The sequence below is a fragment of the Notolepis coatsorum genome, assembly GCF_963971535.1.
Source record: "Notolepis coatsorum genome assembly, chromosome: 18".
Taxonomy (NCBI): Eukaryota; Metazoa; Chordata; class Actinopteri; order Aulopiformes; family Paralepididae; genus Notolepis; species Notolepis coatsorum.
Window position 1 is genome coordinate 39,951,839 of NC_140182.1, and position 17,155 is coordinate 39,968,993.

The 17,155-nt window shown below is 44.0% G+C and overlaps 1 protein-coding gene across 5 annotated transcripts in view; it reads left to right on the forward strand.

Moving 5' to 3' along the window:
• The window catches only part of clpxb (caseinolytic mitochondrial matrix peptidase chaperone subunit Xb), a 36,088-nt gene extending 20,464 nt beyond the window's left edge, over positions 1–15,624 (forward strand). For all 5 annotated transcript variants that reach the window (XM_084334724.1, XM_084334723.1, XM_084334721.1 and 2 more), the window contains 6 exons: positions 463–551; positions 1,774–1,938; positions 3,628–3,921; positions 8,803–8,895; positions 10,212–10,318; positions 14,387–15,624. In XM_084334724.1, coding sequence (XP_084190850.1) covers positions 463–551; positions 1,774–1,938; positions 3,628–3,921; positions 8,803–8,895; positions 10,212–10,318; positions 14,387–14,477 — 839 coding nt within the window. In that variant the 3' untranslated portion in view covers positions 14,478–15,624. The remainder of the gene's footprint in view (positions 1–462; positions 552–1,773; positions 1,939–3,627; positions 3,922–8,802; positions 8,896–10,211; positions 10,319–14,386) is intronic.
• The last annotated feature ends 1,531 nt before the right edge of the window (positions 15,625–17,155 follow it).

Consider the following 17,155-nt stretch of genomic DNA (forward strand, 5'->3'; position numbering starts at 1 on the left):
GCAAGGTCTGACATTGACCAAACTTGATATGCATGACCTTGGTGGGCTCTAGGTCAACTCCTGAAAAGGGGGTCAATGTCAGACCTTGCAATCAAAAGTTAGGGGGCACACTGAAATTATGGCAAGGGTTATTAGCCCCCTAACTTTTGATTGCAAAGTCTGACATTGACCCCCTTTTCAGGAGTTTACCTAGAGCCCACCAAGGTCATGCATATCAAGTTTGGTCAATGTCAGACCTTGCAATACACTGTAAGGCTCCGGCCCCTACTCACTTCCAGTGATGAAGCTAAGCTATGCTAACGGAGCGTCTATTCCCAAAGCTAAAATGCACACACAGAGACAAAAAGGGTATGTATCTTCTTGTCTAACTCCAGGGAAGATGTTAAATAAGCTAATTTCCCAAAATGTTGGAGTTTTCCTTTAAGTATTTCTTTTTGACTGATCTGGGCACTCCCTGTGTAGGTATAGTGTTCCTGGATGAGGTTGATAAGATTGGAAGTGTGCCTGGAATCCATCAGCTGAGGGATGTCGGAGGAGAGGGAGTCCAGCAGGTCAGTATTCAGTCTGATGGGTAGCTGTGTCTCTGACATGTCGTACCTGTGGACATGCACACAAGCTAGCTCTCCATTGGGTCTGAAAGCAGCACATTGAGAAATAAACAAATAGCTTGTTAGTGAATCATTGGTCATCACTAAAGTAAATTTGACTTACCATAGTGATATAAACACTTCTGTCTGAGAACATTGCCTTGGTAACACACACATACATTGAGAAATTGTCTTTTTCCTATACTTTAATGTAATTCGATTAAATTATTGTCATCATACAACACAATGAAAATAAGTTTGGCATCTAACCAGAGTGCAAATGTAACATTAAAGTGCAATATACAATGTACAGATGATTAAACTGGATATAAAATATATAAATGAGTACTGGGTAATAGTGCTAATCAGATGTGTGTACAGTGTTATAGTATTATGTACAGTGATACAGGTATAAAGACACTATGGTGGTACTAAGTCATACTGGCCAGCGGTATAACTAGTAAGAGCAGGTAAGGGATGTGTACAGATATAGTATCTACAGATATGTAAAAAGGATTATATGCAGGTATATACAGACTGATGTGGATAAATATATATACGGTAAATATAAATATATGTATATAATCGCAGCATCGGGAATTGATTGCAGCGTGAGAGACGAGACACATCGCCATGGTGAGTAAAATTGACGACTATTTTCGCCGGCAAGCTTTTTGTTTGTTTTTCAACATGCCGCTTTCAGACCCTATGGAGAGTACAGCTTGTGTGCTTTACGTGGGTCTGGCGTGTCAGACTAGCTCTTGGTGGTGGAAGGCTGGGGCGGGCAAGGGATGTGGAGTCGAACAGGGATTGTGCGTTTACACAACACAAGAAGCACTGTTAAAGTTATTGTGTCAGTTTGGGCCTGATACTGTGGTGGGCCACAACACACAAGTACGCAAGTCCTGTTTGGGAGGATAAGTATAAAATATCACATGCAAGTTTAAAATGTGTTGTGATCTACGTGTTTTCCTGAATGTTTTCCCGCTGCTAATTGGGTGCACAGTTTTAAGGGGATTTAAGGGGATACGTGGGATTACTTTACACACATAAATATAAATATATACATTACCCAATCAGAAAATCTGCTAAAATTATTTACTCTGTTGACCAAGAAAGTGTTTGTCCTGGCCAAGTTTTAATGCTCAATATTGGATGGAGTTTGATCTTGTGTCTTTTTTTCCAGGGCCTGCTCAAACTCCTGGAGGGCACGGTGGTCAATGTTCCCGAGAAGAACTCCAGGAAGCTGAGAGGCGAGACGGTGCAGGTGGACACGACCAACATCCTCTTCGTGGCGTCCGGGGCCTTTAATGGACTGGACCGAATCATCAGCAGGAGAAAGAACGAGAAGGTCAGGGACACTTTGATCTGAGGGCTCTTGGCTCGTCACGGCGCTGAAGTCAGGGTTCGCACAAGGTCCTTGAAGTGCTTAACACTTTGGATGCCAGCGACGCGTTTTGTCGTTAGTTCATGCCGCCAGTTGAGTGCCGGCAACGCTATATAGCGTTTGTTTGTCGTATTTTTTTTTTATGGCGATCAGGAATTGGAATAATCTTTTTGGATAACATCTGTTCTGAGGTAAGGAATCTATTTGACCAGTCTTGGGGTAATCAGAGCTTTTTTCACAGATATATCAACGTGTCCCATATGTGTGTGTGTGTGCTCGCTGATCAGGAAATTAGAGAATATACTTTTCAGATCGCTTCTATAGCGTGCATAAGTACACATATACTATCGATAATCTAGCGTTTATTTGAAAACGATTCATAAATAGGCCGAAAAATTATTTTTTTGTATGCCAGAATATTCCAGTAAATGCCGTTTATCACGGAATCTATATATTTTCCTGAAAAACAAGGGCTTTTCAAAATGCTATAAAACGGAAATGAACCGATTAAAAAAAATTATAATTATAATAAATTAAAAAAAAATCCGTTTCGACAATGTTGACTGCAAACAAGTCATTGATAAGTGACGGGCAGATTAGACACATAGCCATACTTTAAGACCGAGATTATGCGTTCACAACGCTATCATTGAAGTGGGTGCTGGCATTTAACCACGTGGTAATCAAAGTGTTAGGGCCCGCGTCCACCTGGCTCACAAAAACACTGATAGTGCGCCGGCAGCGCTGGCATGAAGCGCATCTTGTAATGACAGAAAGAAATCTACAGCCATCCTTTTATCGTTTTTTCATGCCGCGGTTTTGCACATATTATAGCATATTTTAATAACTTTATTGTATATTAATTATATATATAGTTATTGCCTGACACCACAGTTCGCCCTTTGCTTTTTATTAGCTTTTTAGTAGTGTATTCGTGTAGTTATTATTATTAGTGTATTTGTGTTTTGTCGCAAATCTCAATGGCCCGTCTACTGTGGGAGACAGCCAAGACAGGCAGGCAGCTCCGGTGTCAGGTTACAAACAGAGTGGTAGATATGAATGGCTGTGATTGGTTGTCTGAAAATGAGCTCAGCACATCGCTCTGAAAAGTTAAGAAAGTTTCAACTTTCGGCCGCACAAAAAAGCTGAAAAAAGAAGCCGACTGCACCGCACTTCCTATAGGCGGCGCATGCGGCCGCATACGCTCTCTCCCCATTGGGATACATTGAAAAAAGACGCGTGCGGTCATAAATATGAGGCAGGTGGACGCGAGCCCTTAAAGTGCTTGATTTTTTACAAAAAATAAAAAGTCAAGGCCTGGAATTCCTTAAACAGCCCATTTTTTAACACAGTGCTTAAAAAGTCCTTCAAATTCAAATCAACCATTCACATTGAACGTTTTGTTCATCCATGATCAAATTGTTCTGAATCGAGACATTTATATTGTTTTATTTAAAGTGTAACTAATTGTCGGAAATTGGTTTTAAGCTATACATATTGGATCAGTTTTTTTTTTCTTTAAAAGTGTATCTCTTTAAATGCCCTTTTAAAATGACAAATTGTGCTTGGAAAAGTACTTGAAAGTCCTTGAATTTCATTTATCAGTGTGGGAACCCTGTGAAGTCCTTCCTCATCCTCCTCCTTGCTCTGCAGTACCTGGGCTTCGGCACTCCCTCCAACATGGGGAAGGGGCGGCGTGCAGCGGCTGACCTCGCCAACAGCAGCGGCGTGTCGGACACGGTGGCCGAAATCGAGGAGAAGGACCGTCTGCTGAAGCATGTAGAGGCCAGGGACCTGATCGAGTTTGGGATGATCCCAGAGTTCGTGGGTCGTCTGCCCGTGGTGGTGCCGCTGCACAGCCTGGACGAGGACACCCTGGTGCTCATCCTGACGGAGCCGCGCAACGCCGTGGTGCCCCAGTACCAGGCTCTCTTCAGCATGGACAAGGTGAGGCTCTGCTGCGCCCACAGGCTGTTACTGACGGTGCTGTGTTAGGACTGAACTTGGAAAGTAGCCAAAGACTTTTGTCTTGTTTACATCAGGTCCCCCATTTTCAATTCATCATAACATTTATGACATACACGACATCAATGTATGCAAAATACCTCTTGTCTCACTAGGGCGCTTTAGATTATTAACACTTTGAGTGCCACGCCGGGTTTTCCTTTTTACCCCCTTGATGCCACCATCCACTTCAATGTTAACATTAATATCGCCTAATCTATGTTTTAAATTATGGCTATGTGTCTAATCTGCCTGTCGCTTATCAAAGACTATTTTCCAGTCAGTGCTGTCAAGGCAGATTGGTTTTTTATCGCTTCATTTCCGTTTTAGAGCATTTAGAAAAGCACCCGTTTTGAGATAAAAAAAACAGTTCATTCTGGAACAGTTAATTCTGGACCATTCTATGAAAATCGTCTTTTACTGGAATATTCCACAACGTTGATATTCGTCGGCCTATTTATGAATCGTTTTCAAATAAACGCTAGATGATCAATATTATACGTGCACGCAAGCACATTCGGGCCGCGCACGGATAATCGCCGCATTGATTTCCTCTTGGACTTTTACAGTGAAACCGAAAGAGCCCATTTCACAAAACAGCTTATAACTTCATCAAAATTAGTCTGATTATCCTAACACTGATAACATAGATTCCTTACCTGACATCAGATGGTATCCAACTGGTATATTCCAATTCCTGATCACCATTCGAAAAAATCGATAAGTTTATAGATCCACCATGTGTACAGTGCAGTACATGATTCCGCGGGTCTCGGAGGCTCCAGAATGAACTGTGGTAACCCCGGCTGGATCAGTGGACTGGAAAATGTGGAGTACCGGATTTTTTCCCCCATCCATTTTCATTGAGTCCATTCCAAAATCCCTTATGCCATCTGGGAGACGATAGGGGGCGCTTTTTTCCACATATGATCGCCGGCGGCGCTCGTGTATACTCGGGTAGGCTCGCGTGATGCAATATGATTTCAGATCGCTAAAAAAAAGAAGAAAAATTCAGAGAAATCTTTCAACCACATATTAATAAACCCGAGATATCTCGTGTGTGGCAGTTAAAGTGTTAATCAACAACAGAACATTGTCAACTTGTAATTCTTTGGCCTGCTACTGTCCCATTTATTTTTTTTAAAGATAAATTTTTTAGCGTTTATCGCTTTTTTCTACTGGGCAGTCCAGTAGAGAGAGAGAGAGGAATAGCGGGAGACAGAGTGGGGGGAAGACATTCGGCAAATGACGCCGGGTCCGGGAATCGAACCCGGGTCGGCCGTGCCGCGACGCAGCGCGTTACATGGTTCGCCACTTGGGCGCCCCATGTCCAATTTATTTTATTTATTTGTACTGTTGTGTTTTTGAATGTGTGACTGCTCTTGTTTTACGGTTTACTTTACATTATTGTAATTTATGATACTATCATGTACCCTCCCGAGGTCAAATAAAGCACAAATAAATTAAATAAAATGTTTCGGCTTGGGTGGCTGAGTGGCGCAGTGGGCAAGGCGCTTGCCACTAACGCAGGAGATGCTGGTATCAAGCCCAGCTCTCTGCGTTGCTACCGGCTTGGCCAGCCGCCATACTAACGCAAGGGTTTCCCCCCCGATAAGATAAACCCAATGGAAAAACATGCACAACAGATCGCTAATGCTGTGGCGTCCTTGACGAAGATGGACAGGAGCACTTGGATTGGTCCCTGGGGGCGCGGCTCACGTTGACGCCCTATCTGCTCCCGGCTGCCCTTGGGGGGGAAGGACAACGGGATGGGAAAAGTGCAGAGACATTTCATCGGCGACTCAGTGCATGTGTGTGTGTGTGTTCCTGTGGGTCGCCCATCTCGTGTGTGTGTGTTAAACTACATGACAAATAAAGACTTCTAGTCTAACAATTTATTGGCAGTGTTAGAGGGTGGGAAAGCCGGTGGGTGGGGATTGGACGTTGTGGACAGTGACTCCTACAGGTCCGTTGGGTGACGCCGGTGCGGCGGAAACAGGAAGTATCGGGGGCAGCGTGAGCCTCCCATGCGTTACTCCTCGCCACAATTCGAGCTGCTGCGGTGAAAAGATGCGACAGGCTGCCTCCTCGTGTACCGGAGGGGACACGTGATGCAAGGCTTCTATCCTCACTACAGCCGACCAGTGGGAGGCATAGTCTAGCAACGTTCAAGACGGGGGAGGGAAGAATTGGAAATACGAAATTGGGATGGGATAATAGAAAATGGGGAGAAAAAGTGGATTAAAAAAAATAATGTTTCGGCTTAACACTATGGTCGTACCACGTCATTCCCCGCCATGCTCATTCTGCCAAAGACGCCGTACCACGTCATTGATATCAATATTTCAAAAATCTGTGATCGAAATCATATTTCTCCCCCGGAGACTTGAGATCTACTGTTGATCCCCTCTCAACTCCAACGGTTCAAGAGCGCCATCTGGTGGCCGATTGGCGGATCGCCCAGAGCGGAAACAGGAAATGGAAGCTGGTGCTCATTCCAATTCGGTCCGATCACTCGGTAATAGTCCCAGGACTCGAGCTAGACACAACGGATAGCAATCCGTTACCAATAACTCGATAAACAACATGATTTGGACGTATATACTATTATACAACCTGGAAATGGATCGCATATTTCTACATCCCATAATAGGAATATTTCTGTTCCACGCTCATCGCCCAACGCTATGAGGAAGCTACGGTAAGATTCAGCGTTATTTTTTAACGTGTTCGATACTAACTGCTCTAATGATCATATCACCCACACTAGATGAATCATCTAACGTTGGCCACGGAATTATAAACGACCCCCCCCCCCCCCCCCCCCCATCCGGTCAACATCAGATGATCAGTAGTAACTTCTAGAAGCACGTCCATTTGACATTTTTTATCTCGCGCAGATTCCTATCAAACTGTATTTGATCATCAATATAATGCATTTGGGGCTATAAATCACGTTCTGGAGAAAGCTGCAGAAAACGATAAAAACTTTTTTTAAATTTTTTATCCACTTTTTCTCCCATTTTCTATATTTTCTCCCATCCCAATTTCGTATCATCCAATTCAACCCTCCCCTGTCACGAACGCTGTTTCTTGCCTCCCACAAGCCGGCTGCAATGTGGACTAAGGTCGCTTTCACATATAGTTTTGGTGGACTCTGTGCGGTTCTGGGGGTGAAGTTGCAACATTGTTGCATTCTTCATTTGGTTCGCCTGCATTCACACAGATATCTGTCAGGCGGACCGAGACCTTCTGAACAATGTCACGCGGTCGAAAAGGGCGCTTGTCTATTGGACAGTGGAAATGTGTGTGTGGCTGCGATCCCGTGTGTGCGCGCACGCGTGCGTGTCTGTGTGTAGACTGTGGAGCCCTCCAGATCAGCGGAGCCGAGTTTTGACATGGCATTGATCCATTGTTCTATTGAAGCACATTACCACCATCCTCTCGCTAAACAACTTGTAGACCACAGTGTTTTTATGAGTGCCCACAAGTAGCTGTTTTATTAATAATATAATAAGCCGCGCTCGGTAATAATAATAAGCCGCGTTTTTTCTTCCTTCTTCCCAAGATGCACAGATATATAGATAGATAGATAGAGAGATTAGATGCAGTGTGCTTGTTTTGCAGTGAGTGCTGCGAGCAGTGGTAATAATAATCACTTCCTATATTTGGTTCGCGTTTGGTTCGATGAAGCCGAACCGAGACAGACGTTTTCAGGCGGACCAGAGTTCGACTGTTTGGTCCGCAAACCGAGTTCGACGCGCATTCACACAGACCCGAAAAACCGGACTATCGAATTCTGGTCCGAAAGTCCGGACCAAACAGCCCCTGTGTGAAAGCGACCTAAGTCATACATAGCACAAGTCCCCTCCGGTACTTGAGGTAACAGCAGTCGCATCTTTTCACCTGCGCAGCTCGATCTCTCAGTGGCGAGGAGTAACGCGTGGGAGGCTCACGCTGCCCCCGACACTTCCTGATTCTACTGCGCAGGCGCACCAACCGACCTGTAGGAGTCGCTGTCCACAACGCCCGATCCCCACCCATCAGTTTCCCACCCCCTAATACGGCCAATGTGTATTAGTATGGACGACCAGCTAAACTGAAAGCAATGTGGAGCGCTGGGATCGAACAGGCGATCCCAGCGTCTCTGCATTCGTGGTGAGCGCCTTGCCCACTACGCCACGTAGCCGCCCACGATAAAAACATACTTATACTTTAGACCGTATTTTAGTATGAATATGTGAATGAAAAAGTATAACGTTGCTACACCCTGAACAATAGATACTTGACGTTGAATGGGCCATAGTAATGTCAATTTAGCAATACAATTTAAAAAGTTATAGCCCTGCAAAGAAGGTAAACATCCCCATAGACAAATAGAGCTGGCGGAGGATGGTATATTAAGAATATAAGCCTGGCGACCAAAGTGTTAAAAATGACGTGTACAGACCTCTGAACAGAAAGTAAATACAAAAGTAAATACAAATGGCCAGTCACGGGTAAGACATTACAGTGATTTGCATATATTCATGATGATATATTTCGTCACCAACACACCAGCTACATATGAGCTTGTTATTAGTTTAGTAAACCAAAAAACAAGGCATGTACTCTGACAAGCACATACAGTAGCTGGTGTGTCAGTGACATATCCCATAAGAGGATCGTGAACATATGCAAAACTTTACCTTTTAATGGTAAAGTAAATCGACAGGATGGGAGGAAACTTCTTGGCACACCTGGCATTCCATGACCGTTTACTTTGTTTTTGGTCTATCAGATGTGATGAGTTGTAATGGATCCTCTGTGTGTGTTCTGTTCTAGTGTGAACTGAATGTGACTACAGATGCCTTGAGAGCTATCGCTAGACTGGCCCTGGAGAAAAAGACTGGAGCACGTGGGCTCAGATCAATCATGGTATGTGAATTCTCTAGTGGTGGTGCTGCTGTACAACTTCAACTCGTGTCTTGACTCACATGAACATATACATTATTACACTCGGGCGGTCACCAAGTATTTTTATTTTATTTGAGCTGATATCTGTGAGCTGATTTTATATCATGTCGTTAAATTTTTTATTGTATCTTTTTATGATATATATTTATGTATTTTATGATTCAAGCTGTGTTAGACCTGCCACTGTCATGTCTGCCTATTAATCTTGTCTTTTAACACATTGTGCGCCAACAACGAGTATACTCGTTATTGCCCGCCAATCGTTGTGCGCGTAAACTCGTTTTTGGATCAATATTTCATTTTTTCGCCATGGCATTCATAATTCATCCAGCCTCCCTCCGGGGACGCAGCTGGACCCGGTCTGATATTGCAACGCATCAATACCGCCCCCTGGTGGATTTCGGGCGAGTTACACTCCACGCCAAACCGGAAGTGGCGCTCGGTGCATCAGGGAAATTCCTCCGGCAGAGATATATTGTAACGTGGGTCTAGATACACACTCGAGTGCATTGGATCGCTTTCGAAACGCAAGAATCAATATGATTTTGGCGTTTATTGCGTCATACAAACGGAAAATGGATCTAGCAGATCAACATCAAATAATTGGAATATCTTTCCTCCAGTCTCTAACGTTATTTTCAGCTTGATTGTTTATTTATTTCACTGCAATCCATCTGATCAACGTATCAACCCATACTAAAAAAAGCCGTTACTGACCATCAAGGAATTATAAACGACCCCCCCTTTCCTTCACGCATGATGAAGCATAATGTATACCGATCATATACATTGGAATTCTTTTATATAGTGTGTATAGGAACAAAACGCCAATCGATAATGTATCATATGCGTCGGGCCTATAACTCCTATAACTTTAGGAATTACTGCTATACAGTCTAAAAACACTTATATTCACGAGGGTACTAGCACGACAATGTATGAATGGAAAAATATAACGTTCCCACATCCGGAACGATAGATACCCGATGTTGAATGGGCCATAGTAATGTCGATATAGCTATAATATTTAAGAAGTTATAGCCCTGCAAAGAAGGTGAGCCACTCCATAGGCTTACAGTGCTGGCAGAGAGGGCACAAAGATGGGCACAATGCCTGGCAGACTATGTGTTAAAAGAGATCCACAATGGAAATACATTTTTGAAACTTTAATGTGTCAACCTTGATGATTTTATAATGTGTGCATGACTGTTGGCTGTGCAGTTGTTATTGATTGTCGAAATAAACTAAACTAAACATATAAATTATGTCTTTGACAGGAAAAGCTGCTGCTAGAGCCTATGTTTGAGGTGCCTGACTCTGACATCATAGCTGTGGAGTTGACCAAAGACGTTGTCCAAGGCAAAACGGAACCCAGATACGTCAGGTTAGTTCCTCTCCTGAAGCAGACTCCAGATACATTAGTGTCTCACTTCTCTTGAAGCAGATTTAGTGCCTCACTTCTCCTGAAGCAGATACATTAGTGCCTCACTTCTCTTGAAGCGGATACATTAGTGCCTCACTTCTCCTGAAGCAGAGACATTAGTGCCTCACTTCTCTTGAAGCAGATTTAGTGCCTCACTTCTCCTGAAGCAGATACATTAGTGCCTCACTTCTCTTGAAGCGGATACATTAGTGCTTCACTTTTCTTGAAGCAGATACATTAGTGCTTCACTTCTCCTGAAGCAGATACATTAGTGCCTCACTTCTCTTGAAGCAGATACATTAGTGCTTCACTTCTCCTGAAGCAGATACATTAGTGCCTCACTTCTCCTGAAGCAGATACATTAGTTCCTCACTTCTCCTGAAGCAGAGACATTAGTGCCTCACTTCTCCTGAAGCAGAGACATTAGTGCCTCACTTCTCTTGAAGCAGATACATTAGTTCCTCACTTCTCCTGAAGCAGAGACATTAGTGCCTCACTTCTCCTGAAGCAGATACATTAGTTCCTCACTTCTCCTGAAGCAGATACATTAGTGCCTCACTTCTCCTGAAGCAGATACATTAGTGCCTCACTTCTCTTGAAGCAGAGACATTAGTGCCTCACTTCTCTTGAAGCAGATACATTAGTGCCTCACTTCTCTTGAAGCAGATACATTAGTGCCTCACTTCTCCTGAAGCAGAGACATTAGTGCCTCACTTCTCCTGAAGCAGATTTAGTGCCTCACTTCTCCTGAAGCAGATACATTAGTGCTTCACTTCTCTTGAAGCAGAGACATTAGTGCCTCACTTCTCCTGAAGCAGATACATTAGTGCCTCACTTCTCCTGAAGCAGAGACATTAGTGCTTCACTTCTCTTGAAGCAGAGACATTAGTGCTTCACTTCTCCTGAAGCAGAGACATTAGTGCCTCACTTCTCTTGAAGCAGATACTGTAACTGAGGGGTACAATTCCCTGACTGTACATTAGTGCCTCACTTCTCCTGAAGCAGATACATTAGTGCCTCACTTCTCTTGAAGCAGAGACATCAGTGCCTCACTTCTCCTGAAGCAGAGACAATAGTGCCTCACTTCTCTTGAAGCAGATACATTAGTGCCTCACTTCTCCTGAAGCAGATACATTAGTGCCTCACTTCTCTTGAAGCAGATACATTAGTGCCTCACTTCTCCTGAAGCAGAGACATTAGTGCCTCACTTCTCTTGAAGCAGAGACATTAGTGCTTCACTTCTCTTGAAGCAGAGACATCAGTGCCTCACTTCTCTTGAAGCAGAGACATCAGTGCCTCACTTCTCCTGAAGCAGATTTAGTGCCTCACTTCTCCTGAAGCAGATACATTAGTGCTTCACTTCTCTTGAAGCAGATACATTAGTGCTTCACTTCTCTTGAAGCAGAGACATCAGTGCCTCACTTCTCCTGAAGCAGATTTAGTGCCTCACTTCTCTTGAAGCAGATACATTAGTGCCTCACTTCTCCTGAAGCAGATACATTAGTGCCTCACTTCTCTTGAAGCAGATTTAGTGCCTCACTTCTCCTGAAGCAGAGACATTAGTGCCTCACTTCTCTTGAAGCAGAGACATTAGTGCCTCACTTCTCTTGAAGCAGAGACATTAGTGCCTCACTTCTCTTGAAGCAGAGACATTAGTGCCTCACTTCTCTTGAAGCAGAGACATTAGTGCCTCACTTCTCTTGAAGCAGAGACATTAGTGCCTCACTTCTCTTGAAGCAGAGACATTAGTGCCTCACTTCTCTTGAAGCAGAGACATCAGTGCCTCACTTCTCCTGAAGCAGATTTAGTGCCTCACTTCTCCTGAAGCAGAGACATTAGTGCCTCACTTCTCTTGAAGCAGAGACATTAGTGCCTCACTTCTCTTGAAGCAGAGACATTAGTGCCTCACTTCTCTTGAAGCAGAGACATTAGTGCCTCACTTCTCTTGAAGCAGAGACATTAGTGCCTCACTTCTCTTGAAGCAGAGACATCAGTGCCTCACTTCTCCTGAAGCAGATTTAGTGCCTCACTTCTCCTGAAGCAGAGACATTAGTGCCTCACTTCTCTTGAAGCAGAGACATTAGTGCCTCACTTCTCTTGAAGCAGATACATTAGTGCCTCACTTCTCTTGAAGCAGAGACATTAGTGCCTCACTTCTCCTGAAGCAGATACATTAGTGTCTCACTTCTCTTGAAGCAGATACATTAGTGCTTCACTTCTCTTGAAGCAGATACATTAGTGCCTCACTTCTCTTGAAGCAGATACATTAGTTCCTCACTTCTCCTGAAGCAGAGACATTAGTGCCTCACTTCTCCTGAAGCAGATACATTAGTTCCTCACTTCTCCTGAAGCAGATACATTAGTGCCTCACTTCTCCTGAAGCAGATACATTAGTGCCTCACTTCTCTTGAAGCAGAGACATCAGTGCCTCACTTCTCTTGAAGCAGATACATTAGTGCCTCACTTCTCCTGAAGCAGAGACATTAGTGCCTCACTTCTCTTGAAGCAGATACATTAGTGCCTCACTTCTCCTGAAGCAGAGACATTAGTGCCTCACTTCTCTTGAAGCAGATACATTAGTGCCTCACTTCTCTTGAAGCAGATACATTAGTGCCTCACTTCTCCTGAAGCAGATACATTAGTGCTTCACTTCTCCTGAATCAGATACATTAGTGCCTCACTTCTCCTGAAGCAGATACATTAGTGCCTCACTTCTCCTGAAGCAGATACATTAGTGCCTCACTTCTCTTGAAGCAGATACATTAGTGCCTCACTTCTCCTGAAGCAGAGACATTAGTGCTTCACTTCTCTTGAAGCAGATACATTAGTGCCTCACTTCTCTTGAAGCAGAGACATTAGTGCCTCACTTCTCTTGAAGCAGATACATTAGTGCCTCACTTCTCTTGAAGCAGATACATTAGTGCCTCACTTCTCCTGAAGCAGATACATTAATGCCTCACTTCTCTTGAAGCAGATACATTAGTGCCTCACTTCTCTTGAAGCAGATACATCAGTGCCTCACTTCTCCTGAAGCAGATACATTAGTGCCTCACTTCTCCTGAAGCAGATACATTAGTGCTTCACTTCTCCTGAAGCAGATACATTAGTGCCTCACTTCTCTTGAAGCAGATACATTAGTGCCTCACTTCTCTTGAAGCAGATACATTAGTGCCTCACTTCTCTTGAAGCAGAGACATTAGTGCCTCACTTCTCTTGAAGCAGATACATCAGTGCCTCACTTCTCCTGAAGCAGAGACATCATGGAGGTGGCCTTTTGAGGCCTCCGAGAGGATTGTAAATGGCAGCATGAGAACGCTTGTGCCTCGACTTGGGCACTTTGGCTGCATTTGAATTGTGATGGTGCACCCATCGGCTTTTGGTTAAAAACTCAAAAGTCCCAAGCGGAAAGAATAATCCGATTTCACACGGTTGTAGTGGAGACTTGGGGCAATATTTGGATGCAAGAACCTCATTGTTGGCTCCTATTTATGGGGAGTAGCCAATTTAATGAAAAACACTGACACAATTTTGACAGGCATTTCTCCAACCAATCAACTGGCAAACGCTGTTGTGTGGCGCAGGGGTTGGCTACAGTTTTGAGTGGTTGTTTTTGTTCTACCAAGTGAAAGTATTTGGGACTTTGCCCAGGAGAGTGGCTGAAACTGCGTTCTGAATAGCAGTGTGGGTGGCGGAGCTCCCATTGTGATCGCATTACGGCAGAACGTTTGACCTCTTTGACCTCCCTGCTCACGGTTGAACCGGGGCCCTCGTGTATTTTGCACAGGGCATATTCCTGAAGCGCAGCAACACTGGAGTCGTAGGGGAGTCATGTTTACGTTTTGTTATATTTGTCACATATAAGGTACATGTACATTACAGTGAAATGCTTGGTTCTGTATGAGCCTCCTGAGATTGTGCTTCATACAGTAAACGAATAAAAACCAAACACTATACAAAATACACAAAACTAAAGTACAAAATGCAAAACTGCAAAGAATGTGACCTCTGAAACTGAAGTCTGAATTTCAGGGCCCCGGCAAAGGAGGTGACGGAAGAGGAATACGACTCCGGCATCGAGGAGGAGAACTGGCCACGACAGGCAGACGCTGCCAACAACTGATCCTCCCTCCTTTCAAGAACTCCTGAGACGCAGTGCAATCTAGAATTAATAGATTACATTAGGACCTTTACGGAACCCCCCTCCCTCAGACACACACCGCTGGAGGACGCGGTGAAGATGATGAACCCCGCTGGTTCTCGCAGAGGAATGCTTTTGATAATAATAAAAACAAGGTCACCATCTTTACCTGCCACCGCGTCCCAAACATCAGTTGTTAGTGTTTTTTAGAGGTCCGCTCAAAAAGGTGGACCTTTATAGTATATTTTCAATCTTTTGGGGATTGTTACCATTTTATCTATCTAAAAGATAATGCAATTTTATTCTTAAAAGGATTCGTAGCTAGTTTTCTTTATTTCTCTCTCTCTCGTGGTGTTTAGATTGAAACAGCAAGGGAAGTGGACGGACGTTAACGGGATCATATTGTACACTTTGAAGACGTAGGGCTGTAGTAGGAACGTTCAGATGTAATGTTTCATGTTATGCTATAAATTAATGCCCCCCCCCCCCACTTCCTTCGTGGGGGGGGGGGGGGGGGGGGCATGTGATATTCCATGAGCGCATCAATATTTTGATGTTTCCTTCTTAACCCTTTTAATAATAATGGTGTTCATAATGAAATTGGGCTGGGTTGGTTTGTAAGCCACGGTTTTATTAGGAGAACATATCGTAACTCACTTGACACCAGCACACTAAGCAGAGCCGGTGGAAGTAGTGGTGACCTTTTGTAAACAAGCAGAATGGTTATTTTCCTTCTGTGGTTTTTAAGTTCCCCACTCACTGCGGTACAGTATGTTTAACCTCTGACCTCCACAGAAAGGTTATAAAGCTTTGGTATCTCACCCCCTCACCATAGTGGTGTTCTAATCATGTTATTAAATAGTCCTTAAACACATCTGTAAAGCCGTCAGACGGAACCATGCTGCTGTCCTCCTAAATGCTCTATTTGCTATGAATAACATTAACCTGCGTTTCCTCTCCCCCTGCTTTTAAGTTCATTTTTGCTTTCAGTCAAATTTCAAAACCGCTTTTCTCTGTTTTCAAAGGTCAATTACAGAAGCTGTATGCCCCTCCCCCCAAAGTTGTAAATCTTAAATCTATTGATGTGATTGTTTAAATATATAAATAAAATGTATATCTCTGTACAGAATATTTTGTCGTCCTGTCCCTGACCCCTTTTGTCCCTGTCCCCTCTGCCCTGTCCCCTTCTGCCATGCGTGGACCTTGCATTTGAAGTACAAAGCTGGTTTAAGCAGCTCATGTTTTAATCTGTGAGTGATGTGCTATTCCCTGATAACTACCTCAGCATTTACCTGATCCCTGTCTACACCAGTGAGGGTAGGAACTAGAAGCCTTTATCACCAGTGAGGGTAGGAACTAGAAGCCTTTATCACCAGTGAGGGTAGGAACTAGAAGCATTATCACTAGTGAGGGTAGGAACTAGAAGCCGGTATCACCAGTGAGGGTAGGAACTAGAAGCCGTTATCACCAGTGAGGGTAGGAACTAGAAGCCGTTATCACCAGTGAGGGTAGGAACTAGAAGCCTTTATCACCAGTGAGGGTAGGAACTAGAAGCCTTTATCACCAGTGAGGGTAGGTGTAACTGAGGGGTACAATTCCCTGACTGTATTGAATAAGTATGGTATCATTAAACCACTACTGCGTTATGTACATTACTACTGGCCATACAGTACACAGGTATATGTGATGAACACCCCCACAATAACACGGCTTCACAAGAAATACTATTTGGAATATTTATTATTATAGCAACGGTAGGTTACAGAATGATAATTATGAATTGCGCTTGTAAGGCGAAGAATGTGCATGAATAGGTCAATAGCGTAAAACCATAAGTATATTACGAAGGGGATAATTAATACCACCTGTAGCATAAGAATTATATATGGTACACTAGTAGGTCAGCTGGAGATACTAAGGGGTTCCCTCCGGTTGTAAGCCAGCAGGGGGGAGGAATGTTCGAATGCAAAGTCTGGATCAACGGGGAATCAATAAGCTCCAGCTATGGGAGGCGGTACATTACTCCCTTGATCGGCAGACGAAAGCAGCAGCTATAATCCAAGTATGCGCGACAGCATAGGTGAAAGCCAGCCAGCCTCTCCTAGAGACGGGCTCGAGTGATGCTCCTCACGGGTAAATCCCACACAGCAGCGGGGTAGACGGTTCTCTGCTCCAGCAGCCACAGTACCAAAGCAATAATCCAGCCGGAAAGGGCTCTGCATTCACCGGTGTAGATTCTCCGGTGCACGGTACTTCACATTAACTAGGTCGAACTTGACGTTATTTCACTAAGCTCTGACACTTTTACTATCCTATTCGCACGCGGTTATAAGTGCTCTATTTAGACGCAACGTTGCTCACTTCACTTGGTCGTTGACTCGTGATGAAGGTTTTTACGTTTGAGGGTAACTCGTTTCTAGGTTAACTTGACTTTTGGCTAAGTCCTGCTGTATCCACCTGCGACGTATTTATACGTACGGTGAATAATCTAGTACCAACCGCATTTCTGTCTCGTATTCCTGCGCAAACCTGGGCATGTTCAGGCATGTCTTAGCGGTGACTTTGAACTAGACATTGGGGGTATGGCCGTGGCGCCTAGGGGATCGCTTCCAATAGGAGAACGAATATTATGGTCTGTCCTGTACCAGGTAAAGGGATAT